The following is a 27,870-nucleotide window of genomic DNA, read 5'->3' as shown; positions in this document are numbered from 1 at the left end:
AATGCAACTTGGTACTTTCCTCCCTCCCTAAAAAACGAGAGAGAACCAAAAAAATAATATATATATAACTGTATATATATATATATATATATTTATATTTATATAATATAGACAAACCAAATATGAAAAAAAAAATCATTTCCTCTTTGGTATAAAAATGAGACTCTCACCTTGAGAGACACACAAACAGACACGATGTTGGGTTTGTAAACCGTGTGGCCTCAAGATTTCCCTGTCAAGCTTTCCCCACTCCCATCCCCTGCCCACCCCACCCCCTCACCACAGCCCACCTCCAGTTCCCCTGGGACTCCCACACACCCTACTCCCAACTCCACACCATTCCTGAGTAACCCCCTCCACTACCAAAGACGAGGGAAAAGTTCCTCCCAAGACTGATCTGGTAGCAACTAATGTGGGAGACACCTAACCTGGGGAAGAGCTTCCAAGGTGTGGATGATGGAGAGAAAGGACAGGTGAGCCGAGGCCCTGCTGCCCAGACCAAGCCTGGCGCAGAGCGGCCGTCTCCTCTGCTTTCCCCCCACCCCTCAGTACAGGGACCCCACCACCTCCTGCCAGACGCCGGGCCTGGTGGGGGTGGGACCCCTTTTGCCAGAGGGAGAAGCGGAGGTCGGCTTCCCTTTAGCCTCACCGTGTGGTGCCCAGCTTCCCCTTTCAGACTGCCTCAGGTGCCAGAAAACACCACCAAGGAGGGAAAAGGACAGTCAGAAGGGGCTCTGCCAATGAACTTGGGTCTAAATTTAAAATTAAAGAAAATGTTTTTAGGACTACATTTCACACCCAGCTTTAGGTCACTGAGAAGGACGGGGCCACTTTCCCAGGCTCCAGCCCAATACCAGCAGGACTTACGGAATCCAGGAGTTCTGTGTGTTGGGGCAGGGGTGGCACTTCACTCTCAAGGTGAGGAGGGAGACAGACCCCTGTACACTCTCCCAACACCCGCCGGCTGCCAGGCACCTCCCTCCCTGGTCAGCTTCTCTGTCCCTCGCGGGCACCAGCCTCTGGAAAGCTCCTCCCAAACCACTCCACATCCAGCCAGGCTGGGGCACCCGTGTGTGCCGGCCTCCTCTTCCCCAGAGTTAAGACGCAAACCACAACATAAAAGTCACATAAAGGCCTCCGCCACTTGCCAAATAAAAAAGACAAAACCAAACTGAACAGAAACACAAATCAAGGAGAGACACACACACCGTGAGGGGCTCAGGGCCCCAGCAGGTCTCTGGCTTCCCGGCATGATACATTCTTGTGTAATTCAGGAACAGGGGCTCTGGGGCCCCTCTAGGGAGCGGGAGTAAAAAAATACAGAGATTATGGTCTCCCCGTGAGCTCCCAGGCAGGGCAGGGGCAGACACAATCTCTCACAGTTTTTTCCTTCTGTTTTTGGTGCCACATCTGATCCCCCACTGGGGCTGGTTCCCAATGCCTCAGCCCCCACTCTGCCCTCGGGGCCTGTCCCCTCCACCCCCCCCAGCTGCTGGGAGGGCCCCGGGCTGGGGCTGCCCCAGCTGCTCCTAGCGGGACCAGCAGGACAGAGTCTACCAGGGAAACGGGATGAGGACCTGGGCGAGCGATGAGGACCCGCAGTTCTGCGACGCTGTCCTCTCGGGGGCCGGCCGGCCCTGCGTGCACTCGTCTCCAGCACGGGCTGTCCCCGTCCCAGCCTTCACCCCTTGAGGGGCTTGTCGGCCCCTCCGCTGGGGCTGCTGGCGCTGTCGCTCTTCTTCCTGCGCAGGCTCTCGATCCAGCTGGAGCTGGAGCGGGTGGTGAAGCTGGAGAGCGCCAGGGAGCTGAGCCGCATGTTTTTGCCAGACATGATGAGCTCCCCGAAGCCCTCCTGGTGGGAGAAGGCATAGCCGGAGCGCCGGGAACCCGTGCGACCAACCCGCCTCATGCAGCGGTGCTGGGCCTTCTGCTTCTTCCTCACCAGCTGGGTGTAGCGGACCTGGTGGGGGGAGCACGAGGGAAGGCGCCTCCGTCAGCATGGCAGCACCAGACGCCACTGCGGAGAAGGCACCCAGGGTGCCCAGGGCTGCGTGGGGCGTCTGTCCCCGGGAAGGGCACGGGACCGCCATCCCACACAAACAGAAACCGCAGCTGCAGGAGTGTCCAAGCCCGAGGGCTTGTGGACGCGCCACCTCTGTCCCCCAAAGGAGACAGCCCGGCCTCTCACCGTGTCCGAGAGATCCGGCTTCAGGTTCAGCCTGAGGAAGCGAAAGGCGACCACGGGCATGATGCAGACGACGGCGGTGAGCACGATGGTGAGCCACACGGTGGGTTGGGCCAGGGTGTTCTGGGCGTTACCTGGGGCCGGGGGAGTCAGGGCCCCGGGCGTCACCAGGCAGGCGCGAGGGCAGCCCCCGCTCACCCCACCTTGCGCTCCCCATTTGTTTCTCTGGCAGCCCCGCTTCCCCAGTCACACAACCTAAGTCACCCCTGGCTTCTCTTTCTCTGCTCCCCAAGTGTTTATCTCCACACTGGACTCGAGCTCCAAACTCCCTCCAAAACTACTTGAGACCTGTTTTGTTCTGGTTTTTTTTTTCCGGCTGTGCGGCATGCAGGATCTTAGTTCCCTGACCAGGGATGGAAATGGCGCCCCCTGCAGTGGAAGCGCAGCGTCTTAACCACTGGACCGCCAGGGAAGTCCCCAGACCTGTTCTTCTAACTGCCTGAATCTGACATCTCTACTGAGCATCTAACAGGCATCTCGGTTTCACACGCCTGAAAGTGAACTACTGTTTCCTCCACCCCCATCTGCTCCATGTCTTCCCCAGCTTAGGAGACGCCACCACCCACTAAGCTGCTCCAAGTAAAAGCCCTGAAGTCAACCTGGTTCCTACCCCCACCATCTCAGGCCCCCATCCAATCTGTTGGCTCCATTTCCAAAATACCTGTGGGTTTCCCCCACTTTTCACTCTACTCCTAGCCACCATCATTCCCACCCGGATTACCGCTACAGCCCCCTAGCTGGTCTCCCTGTTTGCACCCTTGCCCTCCACCTTTTACTGATATTATTCACAAAACAGGAAGAGTGATCCTTTAAAAATACAAATCAGGGACTTCCTAGGTGGCGCAGTGGTAAAGAATCCGCCTGCCAATGCAGGGGACACGGGTTCGAGCCCTGCCCTGGGAAGATTCCACATGCCACGGAGCAACTAAGCCCGTGTGCCACACACAAAAAAAAAAAAAAAAAAAATACAAATCAGGGACTTCCTAGGTGGCTCAATGGTTAAGAATCCGCCTGCCAACGCAGGGGACACGGGTTCGATCCCTGCTCCAGGAAGATCCCACATGCTGTGGAGCAAATAAGCCCGTGTGCCACAACTATTGAGCCTGTGAGCCACAACTATTGAGCCCGTGTGCCGCAACTACTGAAGCCCACATGTCTTAGGGCCCATGCTCCACAACAAGAGAAGCCACTACAATGAGAAGCCCGCGCACCAGAATGAAGAGTAGCCCCTGCTTGCAGCAACTAGAGGAAGCCTGCGTGCAGCAATGAACACCCAACAAAGCCAATAGATAAATAAAATAAATTTATATATAAATATATATATACAAAAATCAGTTTATGACATTTCCCTGCTCAAAACCCTCTAATGATAGCTTCCTATCACATTTAGATTAAAATTCAAAGTTCTTACTCTGACCTATAGAAGGCTTAAATAATCTGGACTGATTCTCACCTCTGCCCCCCTGCCTCAGCCCTACCTTCCAACCTCATCTCCTCCACTCCCCCAGCTCCTTTGCTGCTGACAACCTCCCCACAAGCCCTAACCTAAGGTTTCCATATCACTCTTTCCTCCTCCTGGACTATTCCTTCCCAGAGAGGCACACGGCTCACTCCGTCCGTTTATTCAGGTCTCTCTGTGCCAATGTCTCTTCCTCAAGAGGGCTTTGCAGATGCCCCTTGTGCCTTTCTATCTTGCTAGATGTTTTTTACAGGACTTATTAATTTCAGACATTATATCTGTTAACTTGTGAAGAGTTCGTCTCTCTCGTTGACACATGAGATTCGGGAAGGCCAGGATTTTGCCTGTTTCGTTAACTGCTGCCTCCCCAGCATCCAGAGTGGTGGGTGACGATGCCCGCTGGAGGGACGGACAAACAGATCTAAAGCAAACGCCAAGACCCGCAAAGGAGTCTTTGGCCTCACGCCTCCCAGTCAGCCCCTCTCAGCCACCCAGCACAGCCAGCCTGCGGCAGCTCTGAACAGCCCTGCACTCAACCACTACAGTAGCTTCCTCCCTGGCTGTCGCTGCCACGTTCTTCTTTCTTTGATGCCATTCCCCAGTCTGTCCTCCAAAAAAAAAGAAGGGGAGAGAGAGAGAGAGAGGGTCTCCTGGCAAGTCAAATGCGCACCTGACAGCCTGGCCTTCTGATTCTTCAAATGGCCTTTCTAATCTTTCTCCCACTGCTTCTCAGTGGGTATTCTTGCCCCATCCTAGCTGGAGCACTCTATTTCCTGGAAACAAGCGGCCTTTTCACACTCCAGCTCTCCGACTTGGGATCTGGCTCCCTGATCCTGGCGGCACTCTCGGCAGCTTCCTCTGTGGGACGACCCCTGACCACCCCACGAGCAGTCATTTTGCTGACCATGAAGCCTGCCACCCCTTGACCTCCCTTGGAGCCCTGACCTCCCGCAGCCTGGCACGGCTGTTCTTCCTTTTCATGGCTATGGAGACCCTCTGAGGGCAGGGCCTGGGTCAGATACACCTATATCCCCACAGCACCCTGCAGAATACCTGGCACACAAGGCATGTTGAATAAATGCCTATCTACCCCGTGAGTCCCAGAACTGCGATTCCAGAACAACTCCTCCTCAAGAGGAAGCCACGAGCACTCACCCACAAACTGGAACTGGTTCGGAAACATGTCGAAGAGCCCATTGCTATGCATGGCGAAGAGGATGGCAAAGTAAACTGCCAGGCTGCCCCAGATGAAGAAGTGGTTGATGGCCGTCCAGTAGCCGGTATCCAGCCCAATCTGCAAAAAGCAGTTGTCACAGGCAGAAGGAGCATCCCCCCCAAACCCTGTCCCCCCTCCCAGGAACAGAACTCCTTCCAGAGAGGAGGGCGGTTCCTGGACTGCCTCCTACCTGCACACTGACCACGATGACCAGTGACGTGGCCACGGTGACTGCAAAGGACTGGTAGTCGGCCAACTGGGTGCCATCATCCCGCGTGGCCTCAGCAAACACCCCATAGGGGATAAAGAACATGAGCACGGACGTGTAGATGCCCTGGGCGATGCAGATGAAGAATTCCCGCTTGTTGAAGAGGAGGTTCAGCTGGCCCGGCTCGTACAGCTTAGGGTACTCCATGCTCCGCTGCTCCGGGACATCCTGTGTGCGGAGGGCCAGCGGCACAGGCCTCAGAAGCTGCCGCTTTTACCCAGGAGGACCACGGGCAGACTCTGCCCCGCCTCCTTTTTTCTAAATTCTTCGACAGCTAGAGCCAACCTCAAGCCGCCTGCCCCTAATCAATCTTTGTTCAGCAACCCAGAGGAGCTACAGATCAGGTGCGGCTGAGAGGGAGAACCAGCCACACCCTGCCCGGCTCCCAGAACTGCCTTCCCGGGGACCACAGGCAGTGGGCACCACGGCCACACACCCACCACCATCAGGTGGCTCCCACACAGCGACGTCCTTCTCCCCAACCCACTCGGTCATCCCACTCCCCCGTACCTGGTCAAAGACCCCCATGGCCAGCACTGGGAGGGAGGTGTACACGATGTTATAAAGGGTGATGAAATACTGGTCATAGACGGTCTGGAAAGAGAACAGGGCACAGGAGAGGCGTGAACATACAGGCTTTCTTCACTATAAATCAGGCGAAGGAAGACAGCTGACATGGCACAGGTGGAAGCCTAAGGAATTTTCTAGAACTCCCTCTCCAACAACCATTTGTTTAAATGTATGCATCAAATAAACAAAAAATAAATTAAAAAAAATAAATAAAAAATAAAAATAAAATAATAAAAAAAACAAATACACGCATCAGACAACAGCTAGGCCCTAAGGGGACCAAGTGATAAACAGGACAGTCACACCCTCTGTCCTTAAGGATAGAAAAGCCCAGGGACTGGGGGAGCTCAATACCTGGGCCGAGAAGCCGCAGAAGAAGCCAAACCAGAAGTGGACCATGGTGAAAGCAAAGTTCTTGTAGAAGAAATAGCAGAGGAACTTGCACATGCGCAGGTAGGACCAGCGTCCATGCACCAGCAGGAGGCGCTGCAGGAACTTGAACTGAGAGAAGGAGTAATCGGAGGCCAGGACAGCCTGGATCCCTTCCTGCCCGCTGATGCCCACACCAATGTGAGCCGCTGCAGAGACAAGAGATGACAAGAGGATGAAGATGGCCACACCTTTCAGACTCCCATCACGTTCGTGCCCCCTCCCCCTTCATTCCCCTCTGGGCCCCTCTCCCAGCCGCCACATCTACATGGTCCATACTCACTTTTGATCATGCTGACGTCATTGGCTCCATCCCCGATGGCAAGGGTCACAGCCTTCTTGTACTTCTTAACCAGTTCTACCACTTGTGCCTTCTGCAAGGGGGTCACCCGGCAGCAGATGACAGCTTTGCAGGCACAGGCTGTCTCCAGAAACTCCAGCTCCATGTCTGCCTCTAACGCATGGGCCTGAAACACAGAGGGCACTAAGAGAGCTCCAGTCTTCTCCAGGGGAGACCTGGCGGTCAGCTCCTCCCAGTCCCTTTAAGACTGCAGCCCCCTCTGAAGTTCAGGGAAACATGAACAAGGTATGATATAAGAGCTGCTCTCTGAAAAGATACTGCCCAAGCAAAGGGTGGTGACACTTACCAGGCTGTGCCCGTTGATGACCAGGGCGTACTCCCCAGCCACGGCTTCCAGGACAGAGGTGAGCTTGGAAGAAGAAAGTTTCTCCTGGTAGGTGAAGCCGTTGCCTACAGCACGGGACGAGTCCATCATCTTCTCCCGGGCTTTCCTGCGAAAGGAAATGAGACCGCGGTCTGCCAGGACAGGAGCAGGGACTCAAGCCCAATCAGGGACCCCCTGCCTGACCCCCGGGTACAGTGCAGAGCATCTACCTGCCTCAGGTCTGTTTACCTGAGCTCCTCCCGCACTTCCAGGACCGTGTGACCAGTGACGATGAACACCTCTGTCATGTCGTCCGTCAGCATCTTGCAGGAATAGCCAATGTTCACGGCCGTCTCTACCAAGAGAGAACACAGGAGCTCTGGACAGGCCCCCCCGACACGGTCAGTGCACTCTCCGGCCCGACGTCCTAAGCTCATGCGAGGACCCCACGGGGCTGCGTCCAGATGCAATCTCCTGTGCCCTGCTGGGCTCTCACCTTGCTTGTCTCCGGTCAGCACCCAGATCTTGATGTTGGCCAGCGTCAGCAGGGCGATGGTCTCCGGAACCCCTTGCTGAAGCTTATCCTCAATGGCTGTGGCACCCAGCAGCTGGAAATACCACACGGGTCCCTGGCACCAGAGTCCAGGCATGAGCCCTCTCTGCCCACCCTTGGCCCGTTCTGCAGCCCATACCATCATGTCGCTCTCCACCTCCTCATAGACACTGGCCAGCCGGTCCTCCCGGCTGTCGTGGGCCAGGCTGGCCTGGAGCCGCCTCTCGGCCCACTCCTCGTAGTACTCTTCATCCAGGTCCCTGTAGGCCAGGACCAGGGTCCTCAGTCCTTCGCCAGCGTACTCCTAGAGAAGCAGTCAAGAGAGTCAGCCCCCAGACCCTTCTACCACACGGAGAGCAGCAGAACCACAGGGCCCCCCTTCCTCACGCCTACGTTCAGGTGGTCAGTGGTGCTATTGAGGAGCTCTTGGGTAGAGTGGTGGAGTCTGTCCAGCAAGATGGTATCAGCCCCTTTGCAGTACAGTCGGATCTTCCCCTCCGGATTCCGCACTACGAGTGGAGCAGGGGGAGAATGGCCCAAAAAAAATTCATCCAGGTGAAGCCCCCCAGCACACGTCACCCATCCGAGGCCTGCATGCTGCCCCTCAATGCCCCTGGCTCCCCGGTCCCAGCCGCACCTATGACCGACATCCGCTTGCGGATGTTGTTGAAGTCCAGGATGGCCAGCAGCTGGTAGGTGATGGCTGTGCCCATCTCGTGGACAGTGATGGTTTTGGGGGTACGAGAGCGGAATACGAAACCGAAGTTCCTGGCTGCGGTGACCAGGGCGCCCTCATCTGGCGACTGGGCTTTGTAGTACAGCTCCCCTGGGTGGGGAGGAAGAACACACATGGCTTCAGTGGCCACACTCTCAGCCATGCATCCCGCCCAGGAAGCCCCAAGCGGCCACAATGCAGAGCAGAGCCCAAGCCCGAAGGCACGTTGCAGGTGGGCAAGAGCGCAAGCCTGCTCACCTTCGTTCTTCTCTTCTGACATGACGGTGTGACACAGGGAAAGGAGGCGGAAGAACTCGTGCGCGTGGGGGTCCCCCATTTTGACAGCCTCCAAGAGGGTAGGGTCCCAAAATAAGAACTTCTTGTCAGCCAGAGGATTGAAGGAGAAGTCGACAGGCTCAGGCCTCTGGACCAGGTAAGAGGGCAATGAGGAAAGGGTGGGTCATCAGGCTGCCTCCCGGGGAGGGGCTGTCCCCACCACGATCCTGCCCACTGTGGACCTCAAGACTCCCACTTCTGCTACCAAGTCTTCCTTAAAACACCCATTTCCTTCATGCAGCTTCCATTTTCTGACAACACATCACTCCTAACCACACCAGCCCTGCCCAGGAACCCTATGTTTAACTGGCACAGAGAATCACTACGGAGGCTGGACCTTACCTCTCCCAATTCAGCTTTGTGCCCCAGGACATCGAACACGTCACCTACGCACAGCCAGGACAGAAGGAAGAGCAACGTCAGAGCTAGAGATCTCTCAGAGCAGGAGCAGAGGCCTCCAGCACAGAACCCCCGCAGTCACCTGGAACCCACAACCCTAACTGCTGAGTAAATGTCACATGGATTCACTCAAGGGACAGGAGGCACAGGTACGGTGGATCCTCAGAACCCCGGGACTGAAAGCCATGACACCCACGACTCCCCATCCGCGTCCCCACTCCAGCTCTCCTCCCAGGGCAGCTCCAATTCCACACCCGTGCCCCCAGGGCTCCCAGGCCCCTTGGGGGCCTTTCGCTCTTTAGGCCTGCACAACAGACAAAGCCTCACACACTGGCCATGAGGCCTGGGTTAATATAGAAAGCAGTTAGGAGAGGGGCTCACTCTCATAAAAGACCCCACACACCCTGCCCCAAGCCATCCCAGCAGCTCAGCCACAAGGCCACTGCAGCGGGGGCCACGCTGGAAAGGCCACGGTCACATTCCAGAGACTCACAAGGGCCCTGGACAGCAACACGGGGAGAGTCTAGCACTCCACCAGGGCTGACAAGGTCCAACCTGGCCAGGGTGCCCAGGGGCCAGTGTCTTGGGCTTCGCTCCAAACGGCCGAGGAGCTCCCCTATCGCCTGGAGCTGAGATCGGGGTGAGGGCACCAGCAGAGGAGGGGGAAGCACTGTCAGTGTCCGCCTCCTGACACGGGGCGCAGAGCAGACCCTTTCAAGGCCCCCCAGAGCCAAGCAGGAGAGAAGTAGACCCCAAATGTGCTACCGGGAGCCCCTCGGTGCCCGAGGCGCAGTCATACCGTAGCTGCGGCCGTTGATGGAGCACTTGTTGAAGACCATGATGTTCTGGGTGAGGGTGCCTGTCTTGTCGGAGAAGATGTACTCCACCTGGCCCAGCTCCTCGTTCAGCGTGGTGGTGCGGGCCTCCGCAGGCGTCCGCTTCTTCACGCAGAACATCTTCTTGTCCCAGTTGATGAAGTAGCTATGGCCCAGGCGGATGACCTCCACGCTACACAGGGGACAGACGGTGAGGCTGGGGGCGGGAAGGGGAGGGGGGCCCCACCCCCACGGGCCTTCGCTGCAGGCCCTCCGCCTGGGGAGAAACGAGAACAGGAGTGGACACCTGGGCACAGACACCTGGGTGGGGGAGGGCAAGGAGCGCCTGAAGGTGGAGCCAGCCACGCACAGCCGGCAAAGGGGCTCCCCGCCCCCGACCCTCCGGAGCTCTCCAGACAAACAGGTGCAATAGGGCCTGGGCAGGCGGGACAGGTGGCACAGGCAGAGGAGAAGGGACTGCAGACAAGGCACTCGACCCGTTCTTACCTCAGCACTAATAATACAGAAACCATGCAGAGAAAACAAGAGAAAGTGCAAGAGGGAAGGAAGAGAAAAAAAGAGAGAAAGAGAAATAATGAGGGTGCTGCGTGTGCCACAGCAACATGGACGCTCCTGCAGGGAGAGGAAACCGAGGAGGCCCTGCAGCCCGCACCTCACTGCCCAAACACAGGCCGAGCGCGCGCCTTGCGCCCGGCTCGGGGCTGCATAATTCAACTTGGGGTGTTCAGGAAGAACGCAGGCAGACTGAGATGCTGACTCCAGAAGGGAGCGGGGCCCCAAGGGTCTGGGGAATAACACCGGTTTACAATGGTGCTCTTGACATCCCAAGGTCTGTTCCCATCATCCTCTACGGGGCATCACCTTTGGGATTTGGACTGTCAGCATCTCAGAAAGGGTCCCGTGTTTAGGTCCAGCACAGCCAAGCAATGGGGCCACAACTGGAACCCTGCTTCCAACCTGACTGAGGCTGCTCTCAGGACCCAGTGGCCGCGCAGCAAAATGAGCTGGCTGGAAATGCCTTCGTGGCCTTTGCCCGCCTCAGCTGATCAAGCGTCCCCTCCCTCTCCCCCCTCCCCCCAAACACACACACTGTAACCTGATGAGACTTAGAAACTTTCTCAGGCAGCTACCATGGGCTTCCAGTGAACTTGGATACAAAACATAGACAGTAAAGTCCAAAGATGGAAAAAAAGAAATCAGATTGGAAACAAAACATTTAAACAGTAATGAGAAACCAGAGCTGTGATGAGACTGATGAACACGCTACCACCTGATATTTGCACAGTAATTTAATTTTTTAAATGTATTTTCCAATCCAGTACCTCATATGCAGATGTCCCTATGAAGAGGATGGAACTGCTATTATTCTTCCCATTTTCCATGAGAAAACCAAGGCCCTAAGTGCCTCGATTTGCCTGAGGTCACGTGGCTACGGAGTAGGCAGGACAAAACCAAGAGCCTTCCGAGCCCTCCTAACGCTCGACAGGCGCGCCACTGCCCACCCTCAGCACAAACTCCTTCTCTTCTACTCACTGTCAACAGCACTAGGGCTCAGGGGCCCATGGGGAGATCTGAGGACTACCTGGGGAATCTGCGTGAACGAGAAACAACACATGGGAAGCGGTCTGAGCATCTCTGTAACGCATTTCCTTCAAAATGTCGCAAGTTGGGAGTTCCCTGGTGGTCCTCTGGTTAGGACTCTGCACTGTCACTGCCAAAGGCCTGGGTTCGATGCCTGGTTGGGGAACTAGGATCCCACAAGCCGCACAGACAAAAGTAATGATCATGATCATGATAATAATAATAATAGAAGTATGCAATTTGATAAATTAAAAAAAAAACTCACAGCTTCTCTTATCTCAAGTGCAAGGCACCAAATACAAAGAGATCGTCTCTCTTCTTGCCATCCTCTCCTCCTCTCGCACGCCCCGCCCTTCCTGTCCCTTCTCCCTGTTAACAGCCTCTTTCCTGCAGGCATCCTAGATGTCTTCTTACTCCCATCCATGCTGTACGCTGTCGCCAGCCAACACTTCCTAAAGCATTCTTTAGATTTTTTTTTTTTTTTTAAGAATCTTTTTAATGGTTTACTAAGTAAAAGTCCACTGGCAAAGATTCAGGACCCTCCACAACAGGCAACGAGCTTATGTCTCCAGCTCTCTGTCTCACAGCGCCCCACTCCCAGTCCATGGTCCTGCCAAACTGTCCCAGGACCGACCATCCTGAGGTCCCTATCTCTGTGCCTTTGTTTCCAGCCCTCTCCTCCAGGCTCCACCTTCACCCATCCCCGCCACCACTCAAAGCTCACTTCAACAGCCACCTCTTCAGAGATGTCCTGCCTGATTAACTGCACAGGGAGTAAGGCTCTTCCAACCCCCACAGCACTTTGTGCCTCGGTGGTATCTCAGTGGGATGCATGGTAGCTCGGTGTCCTACACTGTTTGCATCTCTCCTCCCCCACCAGTCTGCTGCTTTCAAAGGCAGAGGCTGTATTACACATCAACTGTGTCCCCTTGCTTCACACATAAGCATACACTGAAGGTAGAATGACTTACAGCACTAGTTCCTATTTTGCTTTATAACATGTTTACATTTTTCTCCCTCTACTAGACTGAAGCTCCCGGAGGGAAAGAAATCTATTGCTAATACATCTTTGTATGTGTCACAGCATCTAGCATGCTTCTGTGCACAAAACTGGCATGCGATAAATATATGTTGAATAAAGCCATACGGTTTTTGTTGTAATACAATCCAAAGTGCCAGGAAACTGTGACAAAGTTTGCTTTGCACACAAAGATAAACAGATAACATAAAATGTTCACAGCACAGGAAGGAGAGGACCTTAAGCTCCCTCTTGAGAATTTCATCTTCACAGAAAAGAGAAGTTTGCCAAGGGACCACCTGAGCCCCCTGGAGAGACCCCAGGGAAGAAAGAGCGCATACCTGACATAGAGCGATATGGGCACGACGGTGTTGAGGATGATGATGTAGGACCAGAAGGAGAGGAAGCCAGAGAAGAAGGCACTGTCCACCGCTTCATCCCAGGGCAGGTAGGCCTGGAAGCGTGTCCCGACCTCGTGCTCCCAGATGGCATTGCCAATGGCCAGGATCACCCCCATGCAGACCAGGAATCCAAAAATCTGCAGAGGAATGAGAAAACAGAGGCTAAGCTGCCACTGAGGAAACCCTCAAAACCAAGTGCCTCCCTGAAGGTCACCACTGGCACCCTGAGCCCTTGAAAGCTTGGGCATCTTTAAAATGGTGGCGTGCTCTAGTGGGAAGCGCCCAGAACTGGTGACAGGTTCTAGTCTGCCCACTATCACGTGGCTTTCTCTCGCAATGTTTTTCTCAACTGTCTGCTGGGGAAGCTGAAGTAGCTGTGTAGCGCCCACTCTGACACCCCAGAACCTTTGGGAGACCCCAAAGATGGTAACAGTGGGGGTGAGCCACTTTCAACATACCGAAGAAGCTTACTGGATATCACCCATTTACCAGAGCTAAGCCTCTACAAGCCAACAAAAATGCCGGGACTTCCCTGGTGGTCCAGTGGCTAAGACTGCACGCTCCCAACGCAGGGGGCCTGGGTTCGATCCCTGATCAGGGAACCAGATCCCACATGCCGCAACTAAGAGTTCGCATGCTGCAACTAAAAGATCCCGGCACGCTGCAATGAAGATCTCGTGTGCCGCAACTAAGACCCAGCGCAGCCAAAAATAAATAAATAAGTATTTTTTCAAAATGCCAAGTTTCTATAAGGTTCATTATCTCATATCATATACATTGCCCAAAAAATTGTTTTAACCAGGGACACAAATTGTGTCTTCATAAATGTAGATTTCTTAATAGTCAAAAAATTTATAACCTGGGAGTCCTTGAAAAAGGATCATTAGAAAGTTTTGGCGGTTAAAAGAGAAAAATTGGGACCACTGTGTGATTTCAGACATCTTCACAGCTGCCTCCACCCGGGATGCTTTGAAACAAAGCAGGAACCATCCTGACGCCCAAGGACCACCAGGGGGCGATGCGAGCCTTGGCCTGATAGCCTCTCAGGCTGGAGTTTCACAAACCCTTTAAGGCCAGGCAGGAAACACCAGAGGCTGGCCCTAGCCTTCACAAGCTGGCACGTGGGGGGCAGGCAGTGGGGGCGCAAGAAGGGGAGGAGAGCCCGACAAGGAGCTCAAATTTCTAGCCAAACAAGAGAAGGATTCAGGAATTGCCAAAAACTCAAACAGAAACTTTTCCTTTGGGATCCTTTGCTCTTGGAAGTCAGGGGAAAAGACCCTGCTATCCATCCTCCAAATGGAAATTTTTCTTTTAATTCCCTCTCCATCCCCATGAAGGCCTCCTTGTCCCTGGCAAAAGCAAACAGAAGGTCACATGCTATACTAAGTCACCACCATAACTGGAATCCAAAGAAGGGAAGATTTGTTTTAACTTAAATTGTTGATTCACACACGTTCCTAAGGTTTTTTAAATAACATCTTCCAAGTCCAAAAAGAGCCTGAAATAAACACTGCCTTTGAGCGGTTGACCTGCCAGTGGCTTTAAAGCTAAAACCTGAAGGCTGACTACCGACCAGGAAGGAGAGATGGGATTAAAGGGACCCGCCCAGGGAGAACCAGAAGGGCAGGGGCAGGGACCATATGTGGGAAGACTTACCCAGAGCACCAGTGTATTCATTAGGCGATCAATACTTGTTCTCTTGAATTTTGTCCTGCCGCTGTTCTGCATCAGCTTCGTGTCAGGACCTAGAAAGGAATGGGAAGGGCTGGGAAAGCCAAATAACTAACCTGCCTCTGGGCTTCTGCCCTGGTCCCCAGACTATAGGACATCAGGGTGGAAGAGAGACACTGGCTGGATGAGAGGCTTGGATCCAGGGCTCGCTCAGCCTCCTCCCACATTCCTGAGGGAGGGAGAGGCACCAACCCTCACCCTTCTTTCTATGGGCCCTCGGAGGCTCACCTGCAAAGATGACCAGCCCGAAGCACCACTCGGTGTTTCGTAGCACACAGCCCCGCAGCAGCATGTTCTGGTTGCTCAGGGGGAACTTGCTTTCCTTCCAGTAGAGGGTTCCGCTGAATTTGTCCAGCTTGTTGTTGGGAGGTTCGCAGATCACTTCACCTGAGCAGAAGACAAGAGTGCCCCTGCTCGAGCTGCGGTCTGTAGCTTGACCACGAGACACCAACACAGAAAAAGCAGCTGCAGGGAGAAGGTGTTGGTGGTGTGTGTCCCATCCACCCACTGCTGGTGGGAGTGTGAAATGATGCAACTTTCTGGGAAAGGAATGAGGCAGTATGAACTCCTATTAAAAGTACACGTATCCGCAGACCCAGTAATCCCACTTTGGGGACTCATTCTACAGAAATGGTAGCATAGCTCACAACAATTTCATCGAAGCATTATTTGAAGAGCAAAAGACTAGAAACAACTGAATAGTCAGGGGAGAGAGGAATAAGTTACGACACACCAATTCTATGAAACATTACAGTTACGAAAAAAAATGACGTGTCTTTACATAGCGACCTGATAAGATGCTTACGATGAACTTAAGTATAGAAAGGCAGGTTGCAGAGCTTCTAGTACAGTATGATCCCATTGATCTATACTTAACTGTCTGTATAAACACAGAGGAAAGTGTGGATGAATACACACTAAACTGCCGGTTAACATGACTACCTAGGGAAACTAGAATTGGAGGGCAGGAGGGCTTTTTCTTATACATGCTACATAGTTTGTCTTCTTAGAAGGAGCATATATCATTATTCTGAGATGAATAAGAAATAAGAATAAGCTGAATTTCTCTCAACATGTACAGCAAGGAGGGAGCTCTCAGCCATGAAGATCTCTTGAAATGACCATCAATTCTCAAGTAAGTGATAGCCACCGGGCATTCCTGACCCCCTTGCCCACCAGCCACTCAAAAAAAGTCCAGGGAGCTGCATAATCACAGCAACAAGAAGCCCGAAAGAGAAGGCAGAATTTAAATCCCCAAACCCAACCCACCTCCTCTACCTGAAAGCTGCTTCTCCAAAATTACTCACCATCAAACTTGGCAAGCTTACTGATGTCTCCCAATTCCGAGGTGACTGGAATCGCCTGCCGTACTTTCATGTTGGTCTCTCTGGAAGGACAGTACAGTGTCCCTGAGTCCTGGTTGCCTTCCCCTCCTCTAGATTCTACCTGGGGGCACCTGACCGTGGAGCATCACCACCCCCAGGCATTACTGGGTAGGTAAAACTTCTACACACCCAAAGCCTTTCTTACCCATCAATTTTCCAAAACGTAGATCAAAAACAAGCTTGTTACCCCAAAGGAGGCAGAAGGAGATGTGTGACACTGAGCACACGACTTACCCATCGAGTTCTGCTGTCTCTATGTAACACAGCCCATGGGGCTCACTGCTGGAAAGGAGGAGGAGATCCGCCTAGAAGGAAAACCTAGTGAGAAGGTCGAAGACCCAGTCCTCCACCCCCAGTGGACTCTTTGATGATCCCTCCTTCCACTAAGCACTCTTGGTTTGTTTAGTCCCAAACACGTGAATGGCTAGAAAGGAGGCATATTAATATGACACAGAAGCTTCCCACTCAAGAGAGTTTCCTCGCATAGGTGTTTAAGAGGCAGCAGTCAACCGGGAAAGACTCGTCCCTTTCTGCCAAAGAAAAGGGAGAGCCCTGTAGGCCTAGAGGAGCACCCTGTCCCTTACCGCCACAAACTGGTTATTTTCTAGCTTGATAATATCACCAACGCAGACATTCATCCACTGCTCTTGCTGGAGGCTGAGGCAACGAGAGAGGCAATGAGAAGATAGAGGAGAGGCTGTCAGTAGCTAGAGAATTTCCCTGGGGACCCCTTTCCTGCCCAAGGCCCTCAGTCTCCAACAGGCACTCACATTCCATTGATCAGCACCTGAGACTGACGGTTATTCACTTGGTTATCACTCTTGTGGCGGAACTGAAGAGAGGAAAGAGAGGTAAGACACTTTCTCCTGCTCCAAGGGACTCAGATGATCAGTGGAATGAAGAACATGCTGGGTACCACCTTGCATACAGCTGTTCACAGGTCTACTCTCTCCCTGACTCCCCCTCCCTACTCTTGGCCAAGATATCGTGGATCTAGCTGGACCAGGTAAGGGATGGCAAGGTCACCAAGGAATTGTGCTGGGTGGAGGAGGGTGAGTTGTGGGGTGGGGGTGGGGAAAAGGTATAAGAATGAAAACAACTCACATAGTCATCAGTGGCATCTTTAACAGCTGTGATGGTGAGGACAAGAACCAAAGGCACAATGGTGGTGAACCAGGACAGGGAGGAGATCTGTGGGATCAACTGAAAAAAGGGAAGAGAAGGCATGCCTCTGAGGCCCCATCCTCGTTTCCTCTAGACCTTTCCCTTCCTTGACTTTATGTGGCTTTGGAGTTGCAAAGGGTTTACCACAGGTCACTTACCTGCAGAATGAGAAGGAACAGGAAGTAGGTATTGGCAACTTCCTGGAACTGCTCAAAGAGGTTGACAGGCAGGAAGGTGAGAATATTGTACTTGGAGGTCTTGATGCAGTTACTCTGTGGCAGTGGGAGAGAAGATGATGAGGCGGCCGCCAACCCCAACCCAGAACCAGATCGAGGCTGCCTCCTCCGCCTACACTTTCCAAACCTTTGTCCCCAGAAGCCAGCAACCACAGATGTGGGAGGGGGAAAGAGGAGGAGAGGAGGTCTCGTGGGGTCAATGTAGCCTGCTTCACTGACAGGTGAAGGCCATGAAAAATTCAGCACAGTAGCAGATGGAGAGTGGCAAGAGGCTGCCTTCCCCTCCCCTAAGCACTCTCCCAGCAGTTAGCCCTCCGTCCCAACCTAGAACGGATGGGATGCACATTTTCCCCTTCTGACTCAGGACAGCACAGGTGGTGTACAGCCACTTACCGCATACTGGAATTTCTCATTGTATTCTCGGTCATTGGCGCGCGCCCTCCTTTCTTCTTCTGCAACAGAAGGATGCTGCAGTCAGGAGCACACTGAGGCCTAGCCCAGCACCTTGTCAGGCCCACCCCAGTTTATGGGTTTCCAGAGGGCCCTTGGTTCCTTACACAGTTTTAAGGAGATAGCACCACACCTGAGGTGTCACTAAATTCTTTCCTCTAGTCCACCTCTCACCACCAGCCTGACCCCTGGGCTCTGCACACGTTACATACACAGGACAAGACGGCTTCTCCTTTCCTCACCAACAACCATCAGTCTTCCACCAGGGGCACTCAGTTTCTCTCCCCCATCCCTTTAATGAATGCTGTAGGAATTAACAGTCTTGGGAATCTCCAGCAGAAGAGCAGCTGAAGACACTAAGCTTCCTTCTCCTGGGAACCCCTGCAGATCCAGTCATGGTAATGCCCTTCTCCTAACCTAGTGGGTGGAGTGAGTGGCAAGACGGGAGGGTCACTGTGCCCTGTAACTGCTCTGCGGCAGCATCCCAGCCCCACGTGCAATCCCCCCTACAGAAGCTCTGCTTGTCACATGGTCACCAGCAGCGGCTTCTGACTGGCCCACAATGACATCATCTTATTTCAAAGCTCATCTTCAAGTGTGTGTGTGGGGGGGGGAGGGGGGTGGTCAGGGATATGGGTCATGCAGACTGAGACAGAGATGAAAGAGGAAGGAATGGGATGTAGTTGAGGCAGTTGCTCTCTAACCGTAACCTTTCCTGTGCCATCTGCACATATTTCCCCTCAACAACAGCTCTGTCACTGGGTGACAAATGAACTACACCTATTCTGAACACCCACAGATCTGGGACCACAGGCACCAAGTTCAGGTCCCAGAATATGGGGGTGTCCTAGGACGGGTTCTCCAGTCCATCCCCTGTGGTCATGACCACAGGCTGAAAAAGGGGGTACCCTGGTTAGGCAGTGAACATAATGCAAACCTGTCCTGGGGCCAAAGGCAGCATTCCAGACACCTTCCCTCACCCCCTCCCAAGCCGCCTGCAGAGCACACTGCAGTAACAAAAACCTCAGACCAGAGAGTGCTCCTTCCCTGCGCGGTCACTTTACTCCCAAAACTTCCCCAGAAGGGACCCCTCAGGCTGAGTCGCCTGCGCAGTCACCAAACACCATGCAAAAGGAGAGATAGGGACCAGACCCTTCCCTGCCAGGATCTCTGGGTCTGCAGAGGATATGGGAAGGTTGGGGGAGGCCGAGGACAAACAAATGTGAGGGTGGGAGGGGGGAAATCACGGGCTCGGGAGAGCTGCCAGTCGCTGCCTCCCGTTACCTGTCCCCCAAGAGGGCTTCTTTCGGCTCCAGGAGGGGGGCGCCCCGGCCCGGGCCCACTTCTCGGGCATCTCCTTGGGGACCGTCATGATCCCAGTTTGAGCGGGGAGAAGGGAGGGCTGTCTGTCGGTCTGTCCTCGGCCTCAGCGGCTCCGCTGGGGCGGCCCCCCGGGGAGGCACAGGAGCTGCGGCCGCTCGGAGGGGAGCCCCGGCCGTCGGGCGCGCGCCCCACCTGCAGCCCCGGCCATCCTCGCGGCCGCCCGCACCCGGCGACGCCGCGCGCTCTGCTGCGCCGCCGCCGCCCCCGATGCCCCCCGCGGACGCCGGCGCGCTCTGAGTGGCCCCGGACACGGCGCGCACGCCCCGGGCTCCGCCCCCGCCCGCTCCCTCGACTGCAGGGGCAGCCGCCTGCCAGCGCGCCGCGTAGGCGAAAGCCAGCACGGAGTCCCGCCTCCCTCGGCCCGGCCAATGCGGGCGAGGGGACTGCCAGCGTTGTCCGGGGCAACCGCTCTCATCCCACGGCCTCCCACCCCCACCCCCGCCCGCAGAAAAACAAGGAGGACCTGGCCGGACGGAAAAAAGAGGGGAGGGAACGAAGTGTGAGGACGGAGGGGAGATGGTGGGAACACTGCACCCCGGACTCCCCGGACCAGAGAATAAGAGCTCTAGGTGCCCCAAGATAAGAGTCTATGTGTTTTGGGGTGAGGGGGCAGGTACTCAGCACCCTCCTGGGGGAATACCCAGTTTAGGGAACCAAGGGGAAGAATTCGCTTTTCTAAGGACCCCCCCCCCCCCCCCCCAGAATGGATACGGGCTGCAGTCTACCCTCCTTCAGACCCATTACCGGTCGTCCCTCTTCCCTTTGCTCCCTGAGCCATAACATCCACCCTTGATGGTCCCAGGGATTCCCCCCACCCCTGCTTCCTACCTGTCTTACCTGGGGGGCGCTTTTTTGCACAGAGTGCCATCTCACCCAGCAAGGTCCCAGCAATCCCATGGGAGACCCTGCAGGAAGGTGACATATGCGAGAGATCAGGAAGCTGAGGGTAACCTTTCATTCCCCTTTTCAGAGTCCTCCTGAAGGTTTTCTTCCCCAGTTCTGACCTTGCCCCTCCCCAGCCTTCCCCACTAACTCCACAGCAACACTTTGCTCTGACTGCCCTGATGGTCCCTGAGAAAGAAGAGGGGACTTCCCCACCACCTCCCCCAATGCCTCTGCCTTAGATAACACGAGGGGGCTGACAGTTTACAAAAACCAAGACCTGCAGGGAAAGGAAGGGAACAGAGAGAAGAGGCCAGATATTGACAGGAGGGCACAGCTCTCAAGGTACACACCTTAGGGACAATGGATGCCCCAGGTGCCCTCCTGGTGGCAATGAGTGGGTGCCTATGTTTACTGGAAAGCAGAATTTCCACCAAAGGGTGGGGCTGAGGGAACATGAGCCAGGAAACACCTGGCAGAGTATCAGGAAACAGGGTGGGCAGGCTCCACCCTTCTCAAAACGCTTATAATCTTCCCATCCCCCCCATAACTGGGGCTTCCATTGTCACCTCCTCCAGGGGAGTTCACTTTAGAGGCATGGCCTTCACTTCCTGCACACGGTCCCCAAACCACTTCCTCTCAGTCTGGGTCAGCCACCCTGCTGGGCCAGCAAACGGGTCTTCTCAACCCTGGTGGGGAGTCATCCCTCTCTCTCTTTCCCACCCCAAGCCTCCTCCAGTCAGTATGGCAGTAGGTGCAAGATCAGGGAACATCAGTCAGATGGGCCTCTGCTTCGTTCTATCTCCCCATGTCCTTCCTTTCACCTAAAAAGGTAAACGGCCTGGCCTATAAGACAGGGTCACAGAGCCCCGTTCCAGCCTGACTCAAAGGAAACTGCCAGCCAGGTCCTGGGTCCTCTTGTCACCTCCTCTTTCGTCGTCTGGGTGGAAAGCCTTCCTCCCCCTTAGTTCCCCTCTCTCCAGCCACCTGGGAACACCCCGCCAGCCCCAAGAGATACTAATTGTCTGTCTGCCCAGCCTCTATAATTACACACTCTGGCCAAGGCCCTGTCACCCACAGCAGTTCTTCGTTCACTAAGCTGGATTCCCTTCCTGAACCCCCATCAGGCATTACCTAGAGCCAGAAGTCCTTTTCCTCTCTTACCCTCCTCAACCCTGGCAACCAAGGGTGCCTGGCTCAGAAAGAAAAACCTCATCCACGTTTTCAAGATGCCAAGCCCTCTTACAGGGCCCCCAGCCAGGGTCTCCACCCCGGCTAGAGTATGAGTCATAGGAGGGTGGGGCATGAAGAGAGGTTAAAAGAGAGGATGCAAGGGTGGGCATCACAAGTTCCATAGCCCCGCCCTCAGCCAGAGAGGCAAGCAAGAAACATTATCAGCCTGAAGATCTGGGATTGAGTCCTATGAAAGAAAGAGTTAATGAAGCAGCCGCACAGGCTCTCAGGAGTCAGGAGTCTGGACACCGACCAGGAAAGTTGTTTTACCTCTAAGACCCTGGGGAGACTGAAAGCTGGCTTGGCCCCAGACTTCATCCCCTCTGGGGGCTGTAATGGGGAAAGAAAGGGAGAGGGGAGACCTGGGAACAGGGACCCTCTCTCACTTCTCCTTCCCAGTCTCACACAGCCTGGGTTTTCTGAACCCAGGCCCATTAGCCACGTCGCTCTGCCCCGTCACCCTGCCCCAGCCCCCTCTGCAGCCACATTTGGGATAAAAATAGCCAGCTCTGGGAAGAAGGCAATGCTCCACGGAGGAAAACGGCTCCTCCTCTAGGCCTGGCTCCTGCTCCCCTCTAGCCCAAACCCAGGAAGTCTGACCCCTTCTTTTAGAGGAGGCTGCCAGGGATGTTTATGGGCAGGTCAGGGAAACAGAAGGGAATGGAATCGAAGACCCCCAGCTCACTTGCCACCAACACCTGGCCACCTTCCATCGCCAAGGACAGAACCCAGGACTCACTCCCAGCTCTGAACTCCCAGAGCTACCACCTTTCCTTGCACCCTTGGTTTTCCTGAAGCACAGAGACCTCCACCTGACAGCGACGCTTTAAAGCCTTCCATCCCCAAACTCCCTTCTCCAGGCACCCGAACCGTCCGAGCCCGGGTCCTGCCCTCACCCCCACAACTCTCCGGGCGGTTCTCCCCTCGCCGCTGCTCCATCCGCTTCTCGTCGGCACTCCGGCGCCCCTGTGCTGGTCTCCACGCGTCCCTTCGGCACCCCACCCTCGCATCCTGCGGACGGCCTCCCGAATCTCCCCCACCTTCAGGCACCCAACACCATCTTCTCTCCAATCATCCACTCCCTCTCCTCCGTCTCACCGCAGCCCTGACACCCCGACCCCCGGCCTCCCCTGCCCGCACCCCCGCCCCGGCCCCTCCAGCCCCGGGTGCGCGCCCGCAGCCGCATCTGCCCCTGCCCTCCCGGCCCCGCGCTCCCGGGCTGCTGCCCCCGCCGCGCCGCGCCTCACCTCAGCGCTCCGCGCTCGGCGCCCGCCCCGGCCGCCCCGTCCTGCCCATGCCGGGGGCTGGGGCGGGGGGCGCTCGGCTCGGCTCCCCGCGGGCTCCCGCCCCCCCCAGCTGCAGCCCCTCTCCCCCCGGGGCCTCGGCCCGCTACTTTGTGTCAGTTTCGGCCACGGCGGGGCGGAAGTGACGGAGGCGGCGGGAGAGGGCGGGGGGCGGGAGGGGGTTTTGGGGAGGGATGAGGGAGGGGAAGGCGGGAGCCGCCATCTTTGTGCGGGGCAGGGGGGGGGTCTTAACCCCTCGGATGCTCGGCCGCGCGCGGCCGCGGTCCCCGCCGCCCCCGCCCAGATCCACCCTCGGTCCAAAGCGGGGCGGGGGGGAGTCGGGAGGCGAAACAGCGCTGCGATTTTTTTCTGATTTTTAATTTGAAAAAAAGGAAACAGGAGAACGTTGCTTCTCTGCTGAAAGAGCGTCTTCGTCAGGGAGGTGCGTGAGAGCTGGGGAAGCGGCGAACGACGAGAGTTTTCCTCCGCGCCAGCTTTCGTGGCCCCGGACACTCACGCCCTTCGCAGCCCTGTGTCCCTTCGCCCTCGCTCCTCGCCCTGGCTCATCTCACTGTGGTTCACCCTCTCCCTGAATGACACAGCCCGGAGTGTCTAGCTATTGGGTCGTGCCTCAGTTTCTCCGTCTTGCTCTCACAGCCTCGGGGCGCTTGAATGGCTGTGTTCCCCCGGCGGCCCTCCCTTCCCCGCCCCCCCAACACCACCACGCCCCCTTGGTGGAGGCGGTTCCCCCCACCCCTAATTACTCTCTGGGGGTGGCTGAGTCTAGGCGAGGCACCCCAGTGAGCGTAGAGGCGGTCGGCGCTGAGCTTGTGAGAGCTAGGAGTCGGGCAGTGAGGACCAAGCTTTGGAGGACGCCCCGCATTGGATGGTCGGCCCCCACCATCCTGCAGATTCCCGCAGCCTTCCCACTCGGATTCCCGGGGTGCGCACTCTGGCGGCTACTTTGAGGAACTACGTTCCTGGAAGTCCAGGGTCCGAAAACCTGCATGGGGAGAGGAGATGAAAAGCCTGGGTCCCATCCCTGATCCTCCTCAGTTCTCCCTGTCCAGGCATCCTCCCCAATTTAGGAAGAAGCGATGCCTAGGTGAGTAAACGGAGAAGCTGCCCAGGGCCTGGTGTATTAATAATGAGAAACAACATCTTGTCACCAGAGATGGGTCTCTGGCCCTCTTCAGGGTCCATGAGGGAGGTGAGGACTGTCATGTCGGAATCACAGCTTACTCTCCTGCACCCGAGTTGCGGCAGGACTTTCGGAGTCTGAGGCTTCAGGTTGGGCACACTCTAGATCCTGAGCTGGTTATGCGTCCTCAGGGTGGTGCAGAGCCACCAGCAGCTGGTGTGTGGCTGTGCCAAGTGTGGCCATCACCGGAGGGCCCACCACAGGCATCCATCACCAGCTGTTGCCAGCGCTGCAAGAGGATCAGAAGAGAGATAGCGGGTGAGTCCCTTAGCCTTCCCTCCCTCTGTAGGACTGGGGATAGTAATAAGAGAACTCCCTAAAGCAGTTCCTGGAGTGATAGACACCAGAAAGAAGGTGTCTTGGCACCAAAGCATAGCACTTAGAGAGGAGGAGACCCCAAGAGAGCTTGGTCCAGCCTCTTGCCTTAGGGAATTATCTGAATATATGCGCTTTGTTATAAGCTTACTAATGCCCAAACAGGTAATGTGATGTGCCCAAGAACACAATTGCTGAATCTCACTGTTTCAGTGGAAAGGGGAGAGGGGGAGAGAGGGGACAAGAGAGAAAGAGAGAATTGGGGCTTAGAGGAGGTTCACTGTCCTAAGAGGCCAAGAGAACTATTTAAGAGGAAAGATCTGGGGACCCAGGGTTAAAGCCTTTAGCAGAGGGATGAGTGGAAGGACAGCACCAGGGGAGGCCATCTTTCACCTGAAGACTTCAGGGCCCCAGCCAGCCACACAGGTGAAAAGCCATGGGCTGAGGTCCTGGCAGGGTTGATTGGGAACCCATAGTTGGCACCCATGGATAGCCCGATGGCCAGGTCAGCAACCCCACCACCACAGGCTCCAGACCCACAGGCACTCCTTTGTTCCATGTGTCTAGGATGGCCAAGATCCCCACGATCAGCATCCAGGTGCCCAGAACCTTGGAGTGGACAGAGCCAGAGGGGCTCCCACCAGCTGCCAGGTGCTCTATCTGCCCTATCTCACCCAAACACTCCAGGCTGCTGCCCCACATCGTCTGACTTTCCAACACAGGGAGCTGGGGAAGGTTAGGTGCAAAGATAAATGCAACTCCACATCCCACCCCCAGAGCCTGAACAATAGGACAAGGTCCCTGGGGGACAAGGGCAAAGGTTGTGGCTTGCCCAGGTCACCCCCCTCATGCCTACCTGATCCAGGAAGCCACTGCTCATGGACAGATAGGGTGCAAAGTAGGTGGCAAAGATGGAGGCTGTCTCCTTGGGACCAGTCACTGTTAGGTTCCCAACTGTATAGTTCTGTAGGGCATCTGCAGGGTAGGGGGACACCCAGGATTTCCATCTTTGTGCATTCAAAGCAGCTCTAAAGCACCCTTGCCCAAACACAGCTGCCCTCAACCCTGTTTTCTCTATTACTGTAATAGCATAGAAAGCAGACAGCAACTGCACCAAGGAGTAAATGGGAAACTTGGCCTAGGGGAGGTGTCCCAGGAGGCACATGGCCAGGGAGAAGGCTGGATTCAGGTGGGCCCCTTCAAGGATCAAGAAAGGAAAAGCAATATCCATTGTGTCACTGCCAGGCACTGCTTCTCCTCCCGGTAACACTGCTTCTCCTCCCCACAACTCTTAAGACAAATGTTACTATTTCCATCCTACATATTAAGAAGTTGAGGCTCAGGACTTTCCAGGTGGCACAGTGGTTTAGAACCCGCCTGCCAATGCAGGGGACACGGGTTCGATCCCTGGTCAGAGAAGATTCCACATGCCACGGAGCAACTAAGCCCGTGTGTCACAACTACTGAAGCCTGTGCGCCTAGAGCCTGTGCTCCACAACAAGAGAAGCCACCGCACTGAGAAGGCCACACACAATGAAGAGTAGCCCCCACTATCCAAAACTAGAGAAAGCCCACACGCAGCAATGAAGACCCAATGCAGCCAAATATAAAAATTAATTAATTATTTAAAAAAAAGAAGTTGAGGCTCAAGGAGATTAAGCAACTTGTCAAGGTCACACAGTGAAGCCAAGTTTGAATTTGGGTCTGTCTCTCTTTCCACTACAGTGCTTGATGCAGTGTGTCTGGGGGAGGAGCAAGTGAAGTCCTGAGCAAAGATGAACCCCAGAGGGCTTAGGCAGGGGACACAAGAGGAGAACACTTACTCTTGGTGCCTTCCCATAGATCTCTGTCTACGTGAGTGGAGGATTGATGTGAAGAAGGAGGATGGCGAGATACAAAAAGGGAAGGGACTGGACTGAGCCAAAGACATATCTCAGTCCAGGGCACTGGCCAAGCTCAAGGAGATAATGTCTGTGGGTCACCAAAGGATCTGCCTTTTCACTATTACCACACTTAAGTGCACGTCCTACCCCGTCTGATGACCAGACCTTATCCTCCTCGCCTGAGACATTACTGTTTATGTAGATGGCTAGCATAACACCCAGAGAGCCAGCCAGAAACATGGTGAAGAAGTTGCCTTTGGTTCCTCCGCTGGTGACAGCCTGGGCCAAAGCCCCCTGTATGAGGAGCTGGTGGAGAGAAAGATGATGAGGAAGAGGGAGCCAAGAAGAGGGAGCCTCGTGGACCAATAGGAGAGAGAGATTGAGAAGGTGAGGGATGTGTCCAAGAGAGATGAACAGACTTGAGGAATGAGCCAGAAAAAGCAGAAAGAGGGAAGGGGGGAAAATGGAAGACGCAGAGGAAGACTAAAGAAAGGGAAGGAGGGTCAGAGATGGAAAGGGACAGGAATAAAAATGAGGGACTAGGAGAGGAATAGAAGGGACAAGAGCAGGGAAAAAGAGAAATGATGGAGAGTTGAAGCGGGACACCAGGAGAAAGAGATAAGGACGCAAGGACGAGCCAAAAACTTTTGCCCACCTCCCCTCTTTCCTTCCCCCAATTACCCTGCCTACATGAGCACAGACACACCCAGAAACTCTGCCAGTCACTGCCACACCAGGAGGCTGCGGATCTGGAGCTGGTCCTTGACTTCGGCCAGAGACTGAATATGGGCCATGGTGGGGACACCCTGTCTGTGGTCACTGCTCCCTCCGTTTGCCTAGGCACACTGCTGCTACACATCTTCTGCTGTCAGGGGCATAGATAAGGAAAATACTTTAAAATCAATTAGCGGGACTTCCCTGGTGACGCAGTGGTTGAGAATCTGCCTGCCAATGCAGGGGACACGGGTTCGATCCCTGGTCAGAGGAGATCCCCCATGCCACGAAGCAATTAAGCCCGTGCGCCACAACTACTTGAGCCCATGTGCTGCAGCGACTGAAGTCCGTGTGCCTAGATCCCATGCTCCGCAACAAGAGAAGCCACCGCAACGAGAAGCCCACACATCTCAATGAAGCGTAGCCCCCGCTCACCGCAACTAGAGAAAGCCCACATTCAGCAACGAAGACCCAACGTGGCCATTACTCAATCAATCAATCAATCAGTCTTAAAAAAAAAAAAAAAAAAAAAGGATGCTTGTACTTTCATGCCATCTCACCTTGAGAATGCTCTGTCTTTGTGTCTCTTGCCACGGCTCCAGATGAGGGCTTCATGCCCAAGCTGAGCTCCACCTCCTCTTCTCTGGATGCTCACCGCTCTTATTCTGCTTAACACAACCGCTTCCTACTTCTTCATATCTCAAACCTCTAATTAAGATTCATTCAACGATGAATCAAGCTTTAGACCCTGGGGAAACAGTGGTGAACAAAAGATAGTTCCTGCCCTCCTAGAGCTGATGTTCTGGTAGGTGGAAGCAGACAATATACAGATTTTTAAAATACTGTATATAGTTTATGAGGTTCTTGAGAGCTGGGCTGTATAACCCCAGAGGCTCTAGCTCAGCCCTAGGCACACCTCTGTGAAATAATTCTTCATTACTGGATTTAGCAGATTTTATAGTGCTCCACCCAGGTCTGCTCTTCAGGGCCAATGCACCCACTCCCCAGCTGCGAGGAATAACAGATGCTGATACACACAGCTGCTTCCCTCACGGCAGTGACTTCTGCGGCAGGAAACTGCTTCAGCCAAGGTCACATGTCCTATTAGGGCCCACATCAATGAATGGTTGATGCAGGGATTCAAAGACCAAGCAGAATTTGGTAGCGTTTTACATAGGACTGGATGCCAAGAGGGCTGGACGAAAGGAAATGGAACATAAGATGTGGAAAGTGTATTGATAAGGGAGCACTCTCCTGGAATTTAGGATTTAATCCTGGCAAGATCCCTGGGATGTGGAGTGAGTATACTTCTAGGAGGC

The 27,870-nt window shown here is 54.8% G+C and overlaps 2 protein-coding genes across 7 annotated transcripts; both read right to left on the bottom strand.

Annotated features, from left to right (window-relative positions):
• Window positions 1–285: 285 nt before the first annotated feature.
• ATP8B2 (ATPase phospholipid transporting 8B2) lies at window positions 286–22,564 on the bottom strand. 6 transcript variants are annotated; one of them, XR_009051951.1, is made up of 28 exons: window positions 18,942–19,145; window positions 17,601–17,659; window positions 17,130–17,243; window positions 16,912–17,010; window positions 16,578–16,639; window positions 16,392–16,464; window positions 16,042–16,112; window positions 15,730–15,809; window positions 14,651–14,809; window positions 14,348–14,436; window positions 12,632–12,828; window positions 9,655–9,863; window positions 8,799–8,842; window positions 8,379–8,544; window positions 8,043–8,231; window positions 7,799–7,914; window positions 7,545–7,709; window positions 7,349–7,460; window positions 7,102–7,207; window positions 6,835–6,979; window positions 6,471–6,654; window positions 6,113–6,336; window positions 5,699–5,782; window positions 5,111–5,356; window positions 4,860–4,998; window positions 2,189–2,319; window positions 1,578–1,960; window positions 286–1,296 (listed from the first exon to the last, which is right to left on the bottom strand). XR_009051951.1 is itself a non-coding variant. In XM_057725369.1 (28 exons), the coding sequence occupies exons 2-28, from the start codon at window positions 19,906–19,908 to the stop codon at window positions 1,682–1,684; spliced, it is 3,582 nt and encodes a 1,193-aa protein (XP_057581352.1). In that variant the 5' UTR covers window positions 19,909–19,945; window positions 22,403–22,564; the 3' UTR covers window positions 286–1,681. The 6 variants fall into 6 exon arrangements, 5 of the variants coding, with proteins under 5 accessions (XP_057581352.1, XP_057581354.1, XP_057581353.1 ...); XM_057725369.1 differs by lacking the exon at window positions 18,942–19,145 and adding exons at window positions 19,869–19,945; window positions 22,403–22,564 and having other exon boundaries at window positions 286–1,960; XM_057725371.1 differs by lacking the exon at window positions 18,942–19,145 and adding exons at window positions 19,878–19,945; window positions 22,403–22,564 and having other exon boundaries at window positions 286–1,960.
• Window positions 22,565–23,669: 1,105 nt separating this feature from the next.
• Window positions 23,670–26,631, bottom strand: AQP10 (aquaporin 10). The gene is given in 8 exon segments (XM_057716216.1): window positions 23,670–23,868; window positions 24,348–24,405; window positions 24,408–24,461; window positions 24,464–24,563; window positions 24,811–24,941; window positions 25,032–25,151; window positions 26,017–26,146; window positions 26,530–26,631. Coding segments are annotated over 8 exon segments (894 nt in total).
• Window positions 26,632–27,870: the final 1,239 nt, after the last annotated feature.

The sequence above is a fragment of the Hippopotamus amphibius genome, chromosome 1 (genome assembly GCF_030028045.1).
Source record: "Hippopotamus amphibius kiboko isolate mHipAmp2 chromosome 1, mHipAmp2.hap2, whole genome shotgun sequence".
Taxonomy (NCBI): Eukaryota; Metazoa; Chordata; class Mammalia; order Artiodactyla; family Hippopotamidae; genus Hippopotamus; species Hippopotamus amphibius.
This window is presented reverse-complemented; position numbering and strand designations above follow the sequence as displayed.